Below are 14905 nucleotides of genomic sequence, written 5' to 3'. Positions count from 1 at the left end.
GTAAAATGTGAATACTTAGTGATAGCGCCTTTCACGCAGCAGGATCCTAGTGTGGTTTACACTCTGTGAGCCTAAGGTTGCTGTAACTGTTTAGGAATCACTTCACTCATCTCTGTAATGCAGCTATTTCTGGGTTGAAATTGGAAATGGGTAAAACACTGATGTTGGGATCAAGTCCAGCATTCCCCAAACTTCGACTCAGGTCCTGGGTTCCGGTTTGCATCATATTTTTGTTGAAATCCAGTAACCATTTAACAGTGTGTGCAGCAATATAAGTCAGAACAATTTAAGTCAGAAAGTGAATAATAATATATCTGGGTGAAACTACAGAGAGAGGCCCTAACCTTGATCCCACTGAAGTCAATCGCAACACTTCCATTGATTTCCATAGGAGCAAAGTCCAGTCCAGAATGTAATTAGACTGATAAAAGAGAGTTACAGAGACCCACCTACAATATTGACCTGTAGCTTCCCATTGTGGCAGCCTCGTGCTGAGCCAGGTGGAAAAGTACAGTACATCCATCCAGTGTGCAACTGGCTCACATCTAGCTAAAGGCCTGCCGCCATCAAGCCATCTGTTAGAGGTTCGTTTGATGTTATTTCTTCTCATACGCTCCTAGGTCTTTATGGACAATCTGCTCCCTTTCTCACCATGATACCATCAGTTAAATGCCACTCGGGCCCCACATTTACTTGGCTTGAATTTGTTGACGACTGAGGTGCTTGTTGATAAAATGATGATGCTGTTTTTACCCACAGCTCTGGTGCCTTTCTAGGCTGATTTCCAAGTTAATGCTTTATACCTTGATGCTCCATTTAGGGCCCTCGTGTTTATCGCTCATGGTGCTGGGGAACACTGCGGCCGCTATGATGACTTAGCCCAGATGCTGACAGGACTTAACTTGTTTGTATTTGCTCATGACCATGGTGAGTATTATAAAAGAAACAGCATGTGACGTATAGCAGATCAGGGCTGTAACAAGGTGAATGGAGTTAAAACTGTTCAGCAGGAAGAAAAAAAGAAAATAAATTAATTATATACCAGCGTAAAAGGGAAAGAATTGATTAATGCATCATGTAGTACTGCCTGTCTAATCTAGCCTATCTATCAAATGGCCACACCAGTTCCTTGGGTTTTCTCAGCCTTGTCCTTATGGAGCCACCATTTACACTATTTTTATCCTCTCCTTATGGGATTGTCACTGTTGCGCCTTGTCTCTGGTTGTGGTGGGGATTTTTGCCCCTCCCTCTTAGGGTCACCATAGCTACTATCCTGAATCACCCCAAGTTGATGCTGAAATGGCAGTGTGTCTTTCACACTCTCACTGAACCTGAAGGCCTTCCCTCAGGACACAAACAGACAAAGGGTGAGTGACCTCTCTAGCAATCCCCAGGAACTGGGACAGCCCAACAATATTTTAAATGATGTGTTTCCTTGTCCTGCAGCGGTCCCCTCCTGCCTTTTCCTGCACTCACAGCTTGCCATTCTCCTGCCCCTTTAAGCCTTTGTTTTGTTTTTATCATTGCATACAGCTGCCTCTGTGATAGCTGCTATACAAATCAGCAAAATAAATAAATGGGATTGATCAGGGCAGTGGATGAGCAGTGAGGCCAAATTCAGAGATGGGTGGTAGGGGAAGTGGTATGAATCTACGCTGATGTAACTTGGGCCTGGTTTGCACCTAACATTTAGGTTGTCCTAGCTACTTCACTCAGGGCTGTGAAAAATTCAGTGTAGATACTGCTAGGTATCTTTGGCTTTTCTTGACTGAAATCAAGACCATAATTTGGCCTGTAGTCCCCCGCCCCTCTGACACACACTTACTGACGTGTAAATTACATCTCTGTACACATTACCTCTGAATTTAGCCTGAGATGTCTCACAAATCTGACCACTTCAGAGTTTAGGAAATTTGAGATCCAGCAGAGACCCATCTGGTCTTCAAGAACAATGGTAAAACCTCAGCGAGACCCAATATCCACATTCTCCCTTTAGATATGCACTTGAGACTGTCATTGAGTTTCAGCACTGGCATCTCAGAGCAGAAATGGGCCCTAGGTTTCCTTAGGATAGAGATAGTCTGGTAGTCAATTAAATTGTCATGTTTTTACAAAGCTGTGATTGTATGAAGAGTGAATGAAACACCACATACAGGGTTGGCTTTAACAACAGGCAAACAGGCAGTTGGCCAGGACAGAAAAATCTTTGCAGACAGTATGGGCCTGTTTCTCCTTTCACTTATACAATTTTAACACCACTGTAACGCCATTACTTTCAATAGACTTCCTTTTGAGTTACACCTGCATAAGTGGGGCTAGTCAGGCTTTATATATTTAGTTATCCAGGTGGAAAGTGTTTCTTTTTCTCACGTGGCATAAAGTTGATGAGAAAGATCATATAGTGTGTTGAGCAGACTCCCTATTGTATGTGAGGCTGCCTCTGTAGCCACCCAGATTTCTGTTATTATTCCACATAGGAGCTATGCAGAATTTTAGTGCACACCTAAGTGATTTGTTTGAATGCCAGAGCTGTAAAGATCTGGGCACTCTGGAATGTGGAGCTGTTGTTGCTTTTTTACTTTAGTTCCTTATGCTCCTCACAAGAAAACTTTTAACAAGATTGAAGTAGCAGATTTAAAAAAATAATATTTAATGGGATGGAAATGGAAACAGCAACAAGACACAGCACTTTATAGTGTAAATTTAGTAGGGAGAGAATGCCACATCTCGAGACAGAAAAGGAGCTTTGAAAGCAAAGGTACCTGTCAGGAGTTATTGCACTATATAAAGAGAAGCGTACTCACTCTGTGTCGCCGTGAATATCTTTTAGGCTAGAGAACTGCAAATATTCTTTTATTAACAGAGAACAATTCCATTCTTTTCTTACCTTCTTTGAATAGCAGTATCCAAATTAGAGCATCATTATTGACTTCGCAACCGGTAAAGATACTCAGCTAACTAACTGTTCTGAGAGAGACCAAATTTTGTTGGTGAAAGAGACAAGCATTCAAGCCACACTGAGCTCTTCAGAAAAATAAACCCAGAAACTTTGCCATAACATTTTCCATCCATAACAAACAGGTTTATCACATAAAGGACCACAAAAATCAGATACTGGAGACAATGTGGAAAACCTTTCTATATTACAAAGGAACTCTGTTTTTCCTTTTCCTTCAGAAGAGCTCTGTGTAGTTCAAAAGCTTGTCTCTCACCTACAGAAGTTGGTCCAATAAAAGATATTACCTCACCTACCCTGTCTCTTTAATATGGCTACAACAACACTGCAAATAACTGTTCTGAGTCAGGTTATATTATTTGGGCATACTCCCCAGCAGAAGTTTCCAAACACAGTAACAGACTGCTTTAAATGGTAAAAAATGTCCCTTATTGGAAAATTTCCCCAAACTGATGATAACTTAATGCCATAAGAATGCTTAATTCTCCATTACATCTCCCAAAATAGTCAGTCAAACATTACTTTGTTTTGAGCCTACGATAAAGCATGAGAGCATCTGGCAGAAGAAAAACAAAGAGTTCCTTTGTAATATAGAAAGATTTTCTCCATTGTCTCCAGTGTCTGGTTTTTGTGGTCCTTCATGTGATAAACCTGTTTATTATGGATGAAAAATGTTATTTCAAAGTTTCTTGGTTTACTCAGGGCATCACAACATGGGGCAGAGTTAAGGTTGTTTGGATGACCTTGCTGTGCATTTCTAGATGTTCATAACATTTGGGTTTCTTTGAAATTTAATCTCTGAATTTAATTTAAATTCTGAATTTCCAGAATTCAGAGTGGTTGGGTTTTGGGGTTGGTTTTTTTGATAGTTGTTTTTGTTTTTAATAACTGCAACATTCTTGTAAGGTTTTTGTCCCTTACAGTACTGATTTGTGCTCTCAACCTTCCCTCTCACTTCATGAAGTTATTTTCCAAGTCCTGAAAAGTTTTCTGTGTTGCCTTCAGTTTAATTTAAAAAGAGGAAACCTATTTTTTTGTGAAGCTCTGATGATAGTAAAAAAAAAAAAAGAATATGTCTACATTGGTTGTCCTGGAAGGTCTTTGATTTATTGGGGACACACTGAAGAATCACTCATCAGCAACAAATTTATGTTGGAGATGTTATGTTTTCTGTGGATTGGGGCGATTGCTGCCTGTTTTGGAGACATGCTTTAGATAGGATGTGATAGCCTTAGGGATCCATGAAACTAAGAGCCAAAGAAAATGAAGCTGAAGGATAGAGAACCTGGCTTCATTTTCACATGCAAAGCACTTTAATTTATTAAAGTTCAAAGTGTTCCATCCACTCTCATTGTAGACCCTATCCTGTTTTGTCTGTTGTGGTGAGTTTTATATTTACTTTGATTGCGTTACATGACCAGAGCCCAAAAGAACTACTATTTCACTTTTATAAATGGGTATCAACTAATAGCAGTTACCACGGTGTTTACATTTTTGTAGATAGCAACAGAATCTTGTATTTACTTATCTCTTATCCCGTTTCAGTATGTTGCAATATTTTTTTCCTTTTACATGGACTTGCTAGTGCTCCTTATGAGTGTAACATAAGTGGCTGTCATTAGGAGGAAGGATGAAATAATCTGCCCCCTCCCTCCATCCCCACTACGGGGAGGTTCCTAGCCACTCGGTTTGCTTAAGCACAATGTAAGTATCCAGTCCCTCGGTGCTTCTCGTCTGTGCAGGTATATTCAGAGCTCCCATAAAGTCTCCCCTTTCTGATGCACAGAATGTGTAGACACCTCCCAGTCTTTCACCCTGCTTTGAAACTTAGAGGACCACCAGGTGAATTGCATGCTCTAAATTATCTGTAAAGTCAGATCAAAATGAAGGGAAAGATGTTGCTCTTGTAGCTTATATAGATTCTTTAGAAGTTCCTAACTGAAGTACCCTGCTGCTACTTTGTATGTGGTTTGCTTCTGTGGTGAGTTGGAAGTCCCCTCAGACAGAGATCCACTAATGCTTATGCTTTCCATTAATTTTCTCATCAGATTCCAGACTTGATAAAACTCTTACTTTAAAAAGAAGAAACCAGCTGGAGCTGTAGATTTAAAAATGCATCAAATGTTTGGGATTTTTCAGCAGGGTCGCTGTTTTGTTCTTGCAACTGTTGGTGAGTTGCAAGACCCTTGGTGAGAACAGAAATATTCCATTTGTTCATAGCACTGGGAAAGATTGATCTATAAGGAAAGGTTAAAAGGACTAAATACGTACAGGCTGGGGCAGGGGGGCTGAAATGATCGAGTGTCAGTATTAATAAGAGCAAGGATTAGGGTGGTTCTGCAGGTGAGAAGCAACAGCTCATGTAATAAAAGGAAAGGAAAATGTCTGGCTAGCAACGTTCCCTAATAATAAGGTCAAGCAGACTCCAGTCTGGTCCCACACAGGGATGGTGGAAGCCTGGGCAGGAGTTTAGAGTTGGTTTGGACAAAGCGCTCAGTTCTGCAAGGAACAATCTTGCTATGGTTGTGGGTGAGCTCAGTGAGCCGTAATGGTCTAGTCTGTCTCTGATTTCTATGACTCAAAGACCGCTCAGTAGAAAAAAAAAATATTGGCTTCTCTGCAGCAGGAACTTAAATTGCCATGAGGCGCAGTCCTGTATTCCCTCTGACAGTAGCTACTGTAAGATTTTTCATGGGAGGCTGTGTTGAACTCCAGAATGTTACTTGGACATTGCTCGGGGGGAGGAAATGTCTTTGTGATCCCAGCTGGGGACAGCTTGTGCCCAGAACTGTTAGGATTCCTGGTACCCAGTGATTTTATTCTCAACAGCACACCATAGAGGGCAACATTGGCAGTGGGCCAAAAGAGGGGGCACAAGGTCTGCAATTATGCAAATCAAGTGGTCTTAACACAGTGCACAAGTGGCATCAAAGGGCTGCAGACCTTGTGTCCTGATCTCGCTTTGTATTTCCCCGCTATCTCCATGCATTCCATCTGTATACAGTCTAGCTATATACAGGTGAAGTTAATTTCACACCCTGATATCTTTCTTTTAATAACTTTACTAATGATTTGATTCTGGAAGGTCTCCAAGTCTACAGAGTCACAGAACTCATTCTCCTTTGTCAGATAGGGTCTATGGCTGGGTCATTTTCTCCTTACTCCCTTACTTTGAGTTGCTGTCTGCATAGTCTGGTAAGAGAAAAGTCTTCAGAGCTTCAGGTTAGACTTTTCAGTATAGTCTGAGGGAGAAATAATCTTTATTCTTCAAATTACCTAGGCTTGACTTGTCTCTAAATCTTTTATGATCAAAGGATCATTTGGGTTGAAAGGGGGCTGCAATGTGTTATTAATCCAGCCCCTGGGATCAAGGCAGGATTGATTTATGAAACCATAAATGTAAATTGTACCTCTTATAGCTATAAGAACTACAGCGTAGAGAGCTTCTTATCAGAGCAATAGTAGTCAGAATATTTCCTCAGCTGCAAAAGCTCTTTGATAATATTTTGAATCTCCAGCCATGTTATTCATTATATGGGAGCCATACAGCTCTCCCTGTATGGCTCCCATGGATGAGCACCACTGCAGCTCATCCATCCCCCTCCTTGTAAGTAAAAGAAAGACAGCCAGAAACATTGCTGCGCTCTTGAGAGGGCGGCAATGTTGTCTACTAGCTAGGACATAGAATAGGCAGTCATCCCCAGTTTCATTCCAGTTCTGCCACTGATTCATAGTGCAAGCATAACTTCCTTGAGCCTCACTTTCTCCATCTGTAAGATTAAGATAACAATACTGACCTGCCTCACGGGGGGGGGGGGGGGGGTGTTTTCTGGATGATATTTAACATATGTAAAGCAGTTAGAAATCATGGGATGAAAGGTAAACATGGAAAGCATGATCATCGCATGGCTCTAGACTAGATATTACAATAGATCATGCCATTTCTGGTTTGGAGAGCTAGAGACAAAAGGGCCCCTTGGTAATAACCTAGACTAAAATCCCCTGCCATTTGCTAACTCTCAGTTATGGGGACTCAAGCTGTGAAAGCTTAGCAAAGCTCTGAAATCCCCTAGAGCTTGGCTGAAAAGCTCTAAGGTACACATCTTGCCTAGCATGTGGCAAAACCAGCAGCTCCACCCAGGGTCCTTCCCCACCCCAGGCAATAAGGTTTCAAGCGCAGTGTAGAATCCCTATCCAGCAGTTCTTGTAACTGCAAGAGCAAGTGCACCCCTAGCGCAGCTCTGCAGATGCTGACTATTGGATTCCTCCCTCCCCGGCCTGTGTGGAAACTCTGGGTCTAGCCAAGTGAATGAGGATGGTAGGAGGCAAGGATTTGGCTCTAACTGTTTTTGATTACAGCAGAACCTCAGAGTTACGAACACCAGAGTTACAAAGTGACCAGTCAATCACACACCTCATTTGGAACCAGAAGTATGCAATCAGGCAGCAGCAGAGACCAATAAAAAAAAAAAAAAAAAAACAATAATACAGGACAGTACTGTGTTAAATGTAAACCACTAAAAAAATTAAGTTTTTTAAAAAAAGATTTTGGCAAGATAAGGAAACTGTTTCTGTGCTTGTTTCGTTTACATTAAGATGGTTAAAAGCAGGATTTTTCTTCTGCATAGTAAAGTTTCAAAGCTGAATTAAGTCAATGTTCAGTTGTAAACTTTTGAAAGCACCATAACATTTTATTCAGCACTACAAATATTTCTGAGTTACGAACAACCCCCATTCCCGAGGTGTTCGTAACGCTGAGGTTCTACTGTATTTAAATATTAATTTTAAAAGTCTAACTTTAAAGTAGAGACTTGACCACGTCGGAGGTGTAAGAACGTTCTTTTCTCAGAACATAGTAATAGCAGCTGACAAAATTGAAGGGAAAAAAAAGTTAAATTAACCAAAGATGATTTTGGAAGCCAGTTGCCTACAGCTGATGAGCTCCGGTCAGAACGAAACCTGTCATGCTTATCTTCAGCAGCTCTGGTAAGTGGGGAACTGGGTTTGTTTGACCCCCAAGCACAATTTAGAATGGGCTTTTTTGGTACTTTGTACTTCAGCAACTTTGGACAAATAGAATTATTTGTAAATAGCAGAGATGGTCCCAAAGAGCCCTCGGATGCCAAGAGAGCCTAGACTTTAGCATTATGTTTCACTTGGCCCAAGCCAGGGCCACACTGGCAATTTGTCAGGAGTCTAAGGCCACGCCTAGTGCCCAATTCCCATTGACTTCAAGGCCTTTTATTTAAATGAAGTGGAGCATATGGCAGCCTCCCTCCTCTTTAATACAGTGGTTCAGCCCATAGAGCCCACAGATCCCAGCATGCATTGGGTCCGTCTTTTGTGGACATGGAGGTAGCCTCTCCATGTTGCACTTTTATTAAAGAGGAGGTCATCTGCAGGCCACGTTCTAGACCTGCATACCCAGCTTCTTCTGGAGTACGGTTATCTCAATAGTGAATGTGTCTTTTAGCATGAGCAGTGTATAAGATCTGAATATGACCTATCAGGATCATATAATGCAAATTCCCTGCCTACATAGGATTGAGCCCCACAGTGTATTTTACAGTGCTTCCATTTGAAGAAGGTTACTGTAAGACAGAAGGAAAATACTTGATGAGTCATGAAAGCAAATACTTACAGCGTTTCTCATGCTGGAAGAGACCACATATTAATACAGAGAAATGCAACTGTGGTTTTTATTTTTGGCTCAACCCCCTGTGAAGTAAGATGCAACAACATTGTCATACCAGGAACCAGTTGGACCACACTGAACTAAAAACAGACAACGAGACAGCATACAGCTGATAGTGCTGGCACAAGCTGCAGTGGAATGCTTACCTTGAAGCATCCAGATTTGGAGCATAGGCATAGATTTACTCAGCATGTTTTGCCCCTCTGTTACTTTAGGGAGTGAAGTGAGGATTCAACTCTCAGTCTCCTGTCCAGCTGTTAGACCCAGGGAGTCTGATTCTCTTCTCACTCTGGTGTAAAACTAGGGTCACTCCATGGACTTCAGTGTAGTTACTCCAGAATTACACAGATGTAAATGAGAGGAGAATCAGTCCCAGGGACTGTTTTTCAGTCCAGAAAGATGCAAAATTGCACACCAAGGTTGCATGCAGCGTTACCACAAATGCACATACAACCAAGGGAGCGGAACGTGTCAATTAGACATATCAATTAAACATTAACATGTTCTTTTAAAAAAAAAAAAAAAAAAATCAGGAACAAATTTAGACATACTGTCAGATCTGGCTGGCCTGCCCCAGTGTTCATAGTTAATTTACTCTCAATAATGAACAGAGGAAGAAGTGTCACTAGGTTGTTCTATGAGGTGATGTATTTTCTCAAGAGCTGCTCCCTGGACATAATCACCTTGCTGTTGGTGCTCACACAAGGATGGCCAAAGACCGTAATACCAGATACCATTTAAAAAGAGGAAACAACAACAGAAGAAACAAAGCACTGTCTTTTTAAGGCACATACCTTTCACCAGAGAGCCCATGGCTGCTGGCTAACTTCCAGACCACACTTCTCAACCTGCCATTGCCCCAGTAGGGGGCACACTGCATGACAAAGATCCAGAATGAGGAACACCAAAACATGATTCATGCAGGACACTCAAAGGGATTCCATCTTTCCATGTAAAGAACTCCCTTCAACCCCAGCCCCATGATTCTTTATATCTGAGATGAATAACTATCAATCATAAGAGTAAGGGGATACCAAGTTTGTATGGAACACAGGCACCTTTGGGAATAAAATGAGGGAAATTTGAGAGGTGTGGGCCAGAGGGGAACTTGGGCCAAAGGTGAGAGCACTGTCAGACCCAGGCAGGCTCGCTCCAGCCAGGGGTAAGCAATATAAAAGGGAACTAAACAGTTGTAATTTAAAGCCTCTAGTGAGGAGTACAGTCAAAGGCATGTTTCTGTGGTCTTCCTGCCTTCTGGTCAAGTAGTCATCTAGGAGTCTCCTAGCCCTGCTCCCTCCTTCCCCTAGGACACTTCCTTCCCATTTACAGAACCGCTTTGATGAACCAGATGGGCGTCCTCTCTTTCCTGCTGGAGCAAATGCCCTGCTCCATTCTCTTGGGAGGCAGTTAACTCCATCCCTGCCTGACAGTGTGTGGGTACCTACTTCCCAGCATAGTTCTCACAGGTTCAGACAAGTCATGATTCTCAGAGCCAGGGGCTAAGCCTGAAAAGGGCAGAAGCTCCATTCCATGCTATTGTACCACATGTGCAGTCAGGAATTGCTCGTTGAGCAGTGCGCCAGAAGGAACTGCCATGACACCACTCATCATGCTCCTAATCCTCAAGTGGAGATTTGCAAGTTACAAAACAGAACACTTGACAGCAGCAAAGGATGCTCAATTTTCTTTTCTAGAGGTTGATTTAATAGGCTTTTAAGTGAAATGTTGTTATAATGCAGCCTTCTCCCCTGCCCTGAATTGCAATACTACCTTGCCAGTGATACAAATCAAAGGCCAGATTCTGATCCCAGTTACTCTGGTGTAAATCCAGAGAACTCCAGTTAAGTCACAGAGCCTAATTCAACCTCTCTTACACCAATAGAGACTCTATTGACTTCAGTAAACTTGAGATCAGATTCTGAGTCCAAATATGGGAACCCCCATGTATGTAAATACAGTAGAACCTCAGAGTTTCAAAACATCACAGTCACAGACTCAGTCAAACACACACCACATTTGGAACCAGAAGTACACAATCAGGCAGCAACAGAGACCAGAAAAAGAAAATACACTACAGTGCTGTGTTAAATAAACTACTAAAAAAATAAGGGGAAAAGCAGCATTTTTCTTCTACATAGTGTGGCAAGGCACCTTCTCAGTCTCCCCAGCCTCCACTGCTTTTAGCCCTGGCAAGACAGGTTTGGGTAATATATTCCCTCTTGGTGGCACAGGGGAAGTCCATTCCTTCTCTCCACCAGTCTTTTTAGCTTCTTTTTCTCCCTTACAGAAGGAAAAGTAGCCACTCCTCCTGGTGAGGCTCACTGTCTTGCTGCTCCTAACCTCCTGGCAGCAGAACTCCTTCTCTCTCTGCTCCTCTCCCTTCTTCCCCCAGGGGAGGGTTTAAAAAGGTCTCAGGCAGCCCTTAGTTGTAATCAGCTGATCCTAATTAACCTCAGGTAGCTCCCTCTCAGCTGATTCTAATTGATACTCTGGTAACCCCATCTCAGGTGAACCTGATTGACCTGTAGTTACCCCTCCTCAGTTGATAGCGAGGAAGGCCTTTTAACCCTCTGAGACTGATTTCTACCCCGTCCCCCCTGCAGCTGTCTGTCCTGAGTTTATCACAATAGTAAAGTTTCAAAGCTGTATTAAGTCAATGTTCAGTTGTAAACTGTTGAAAGAACACCCATAACGTTTTGTTTATAGTTATGAACATTTCAGAGTTGTGAACAACCCCCATTCCTGAGGTGATTGTAATGCTGAGGTTCTACTGTAGACTGGCTATGACTCTCTTCTCATGTACAACAATATTAATTAGGTGAAACCTACCACTGAAGACATCGCAGATACACCCACACAAAACTCATGTAAGTGAAAGGAGAAGCAGTTCCATTTAATTTTACAAGTTGTTGGTTTCAGGGAACCTCAACAATGTTGGCGCAAAGAGCTGGGCAAATGCCACAGTGTTGTGTTCTGGAGGGACCCCTTCAAGATGTAAATCAATTCCCATAGCAATTCATGTGCACTGGTGCATATCCAGAACAACTCCACCAAAGTGTCACAGAGAGTAGATTTTTGCCCATAATTTGTAACTGTTCCATATTTTACCATTAGCAAAGTACAGTTGACAGCACCTTGTCATTACATTTTCAACAACCCCCTCCCCACCCCAAAATAAAACTGCACGGCTAGCTTCAGGAATTCATCTGCATGCTCCCATTAGAAGATGGAAATACAAGAGCCAGATGTTTCTGTTACTGGAGCTGCAGATGATTTAACATCACTAATGTCTGCTTCCTTAGGTTACTGTGCAGATGTCAGGTTTGCCATAAATTATCAGTCTAAGGGCTGGTGTGAATCAGTGTACCTGTATTGACTCCAATGCAGCTACACCCATTTACAGCAGCTAAAGGTTTGGCTGTAAGAGTTTATTCAGAAGGACCTATAGCTTCAGACTAAAAAGGAAAGAAAAAGTCATAGGGCAAATATGGCATGTGCCCTGTGTAGCTTCGCAGATCATTCCAGTAGCTGGCAACAGGCACTTTATTTCCAAATTATATCTGAATATTTGGGGGGTGTAAGGAAGTGAACCCCTTAAAAATAGTCATTGGTTGTACCCATAATCATGGCAGATCCATTTTCAAGGAGCTGTTTTGAACTTGATTTCTTACTCGTCTGGAGTGTGGTATAGAAAGAAAAGTGTATGTGTTTTCACCTTTACCGGGACGATTTTTTCCATAGCAACAGCATTTCATTAACATGATCAACTGACTGGTTTTCCTATTGTTTACTTGTCGGCCGTGTCTAATTTGAAAGGTTGTGTTTTATGAGGCAATTGTGGGTGACTCCTCCCATGCAAATGTATCTTTACACAGATGTTCAGTTTGTCATCTTAGCCCGGTAAAACTGGCTGCACTAGTTCCTTCTCTGTGTGTTGCTGAGTACCTCTTGCAGGGCACCGAGTACCCTCAAATCCCGTGGTGGCTGGTGGGAGCTGAGGGAAATCTGAGCGCTTTTTGGATCAGCCCCCCACTTATCAGCAAACTGAGGAGTAAAATTATTAGAGGGTCCCATGAGTGCTTTGTTATTCGACACAAGCAATGGAAAGGGAAGGGCTACTCCATGAAGCAAAGTTAAATGCTTCCCCATTGATTATATGGGCAGCTTTGCTGTTTCATCTCAGTTTACGTTTTTATGGTTATTGTACCCTATGCTGGAAACTAACGGGTAAAACTAAGTTTTTCTGCAGCTGAACTGAACCACCACCACACTAAGGGAAGGAGAGTCAGGGGCGGGATCACATTTGAAAAAAAAATGGAAGATACACCTCTTCCCCGATATAACGCTGTCCTCAGGAGCCAAAAAAAAATCTTACTGCGTTATTGGTGAATTATATCGAACTTGCTTTGATCCGCCGGAGCGTGCAGCCCAGCCCCCCCGGAGCGCTGCTTAGCGCATTATATCTGAATTCGTGTTATAGCGGGTCACATTATATCGGGGTAGATGTGTATTTTAGATTTCTTTAATTACAAATCAAAAGTCTGACCTACCTGCTCCTCAAAATCCAAAACAGGATAAATAACCAACAGTCATAGTTGGAGTCAGATCCTCACTAACCTTTAACTCGCTAAGCCCTATGCTTTAGAATTTGTGTAAAAATGTAGCAATCTCACTCACGTCACAGCAAGTTTTTAACAGGTGTGTGGTGTGATAAGACTTCATTGTTTTTTGCTAAATACAGTACATTAGACTTATGAAGTGTTATCAGCTGATGAAAACGAAGGCCCCAGCCCTGTATTTGGATCCATGCAGACGGAGTTTCAAACCCCCACAGAGCTCTGTTGACTTCAAACAGGTTCTCTTCTCAGACATAATGGTCTTCCCACACAGATCCGATTGCAGGGTTGGGGCCTCAACTGCAATTGTCAAAATAAATGAACCCAAGCACCCTTTATTCTGCAGTGGCTTTGGGGTCTATTTTTATTGTTTATTGACTGGCTCATTCACAAAATATGACACATAGCTATAGGGCTCCCAGTCCTGAGTCAAATAAGTCAGTTTATTCTGTAAATAGCAGTCCAGAACTGATTTTCTATAAATAGTAACGTCTGTTAATTGTCTTGAGAGCTTTTGAAGGGTCACTGATTTCAGATTTGCCCCCAAATTGTATTTTTTTTTAAAACAAACTTCTACAAACCCTAAAACCAATAGAAATGTTTCATATTTTAAAAAACTGGAGACGGTTATTTTACAAGAAATAAATATCCCCCAGCAGCATCTGCAAGCCAAGCACTGCACTTTGACCCCCAACCCCTCAAAACGTGACCGACAATAAACAAAAGTGAAATTCTTCCATTTTATAATCAGAAGTGAATTCTTCTCTTTTTAATAATCCTGGGTGCTGTTAGTAACACAGAGGACATTCATTTTGTTACAATGTCTAATTTTTAGGTTGACAGTGTCCCTTCCATTACTCAATTACTTTTGACTGTTAAGAAATAGAAATGCCATTTGTTTGTTTTATTAAATGTATTCATTGTTCCTTGGATGAACTTGGGCTTCTGGTTTAGATTGTCATCACAGCTATGAAAGGTTAGAGCAGGGGTCAGCAACCTTTCAGAAGTGGCATGCCGAGTCTTCATTTATTCACTCTAATTTAAGGTTTCGCGTGCCAGTAACACATTTTAACGTTTTTAGAAGGTCTCTTTCTGTAATATATAACTAACCTATTGTTGTATGTAATGTAAATAAGGTTTTTAAAATGTTTAAGAAGTTTCATTTAAAATTAAATTAAAATGCAGAGCCCCCCGGACCGGCGGCCAGGACCCGGGCAGCGTGAGTGCCACTGAAAATCAGCTCGTGTGCCGTCTTTGGCACGTGTGCCATAGATTGCCTACTCCTGGGTTAGAGGATGCATTCTAGGCACAGCCCAGCACAAAGACACCAAGAGGCATTCTTCTTTGGAGGGGCTGGCAGCATGCCCTCTCTGAGCTCCCCATGCCTGCCACTACACCTGTTCATGGCATACAGCCTGTGTACTTGCACCTCTCCCTCCTGCCAGCGTGTGGAGGTCAGCCATCCCAGGTACTAATATGGCCCCCATGACCATGGTACCTGAGCACCTCAGAGTCTTTGATGCATTTAACCTCACAAGATCCTGTGGGGCAGGGCTATTATGCAGATGGCAAACTGAGGCACGGGGAGACCACATGATTTACCCAAGGTCACACAGGAAATCTGTGGCAGAGCTGTTA

General features: G+C 42.2%; 1 protein-coding gene across 3 annotated transcripts in view; it reads left to right on the top strand.

The window, feature by feature from the left end:
* Positions 1-14905, top strand: part of MGLL (monoglyceride lipase) — an 89500-nt gene that overhangs the window by 28095 nt on the left and 46500 nt on the right. For 2 of the 3 annotated variants that reach the window (XM_034775865.1, XM_034775864.1), the window contains exon 3: positions 821-927. The exons of the other annotated variant lie outside the window; for it this stretch is intronic. In XM_034775865.1, coding sequence (XP_034631756.1) covers positions 821-927 — 107 coding nt within the window. The remainder of the gene's footprint in view (positions 1-820; positions 928-14905) is intronic. 3 annotated transcript variants of the gene reach the window in all.

Source organism: Trachemys scripta, chromosome 7 (genome assembly GCF_013100865.1).
Source record: "Trachemys scripta elegans isolate TJP31775 chromosome 7, CAS_Tse_1.0, whole genome shotgun sequence".
Taxonomy (NCBI): domain Eukaryota; kingdom Metazoa; phylum Chordata; order Testudines; family Emydidae; genus Trachemys; species Trachemys scripta.
The sequence above is the reverse complement of the archived record's forward strand: the minus strand, read 5'-3'. Positions and strand labels throughout refer to the sequence as shown.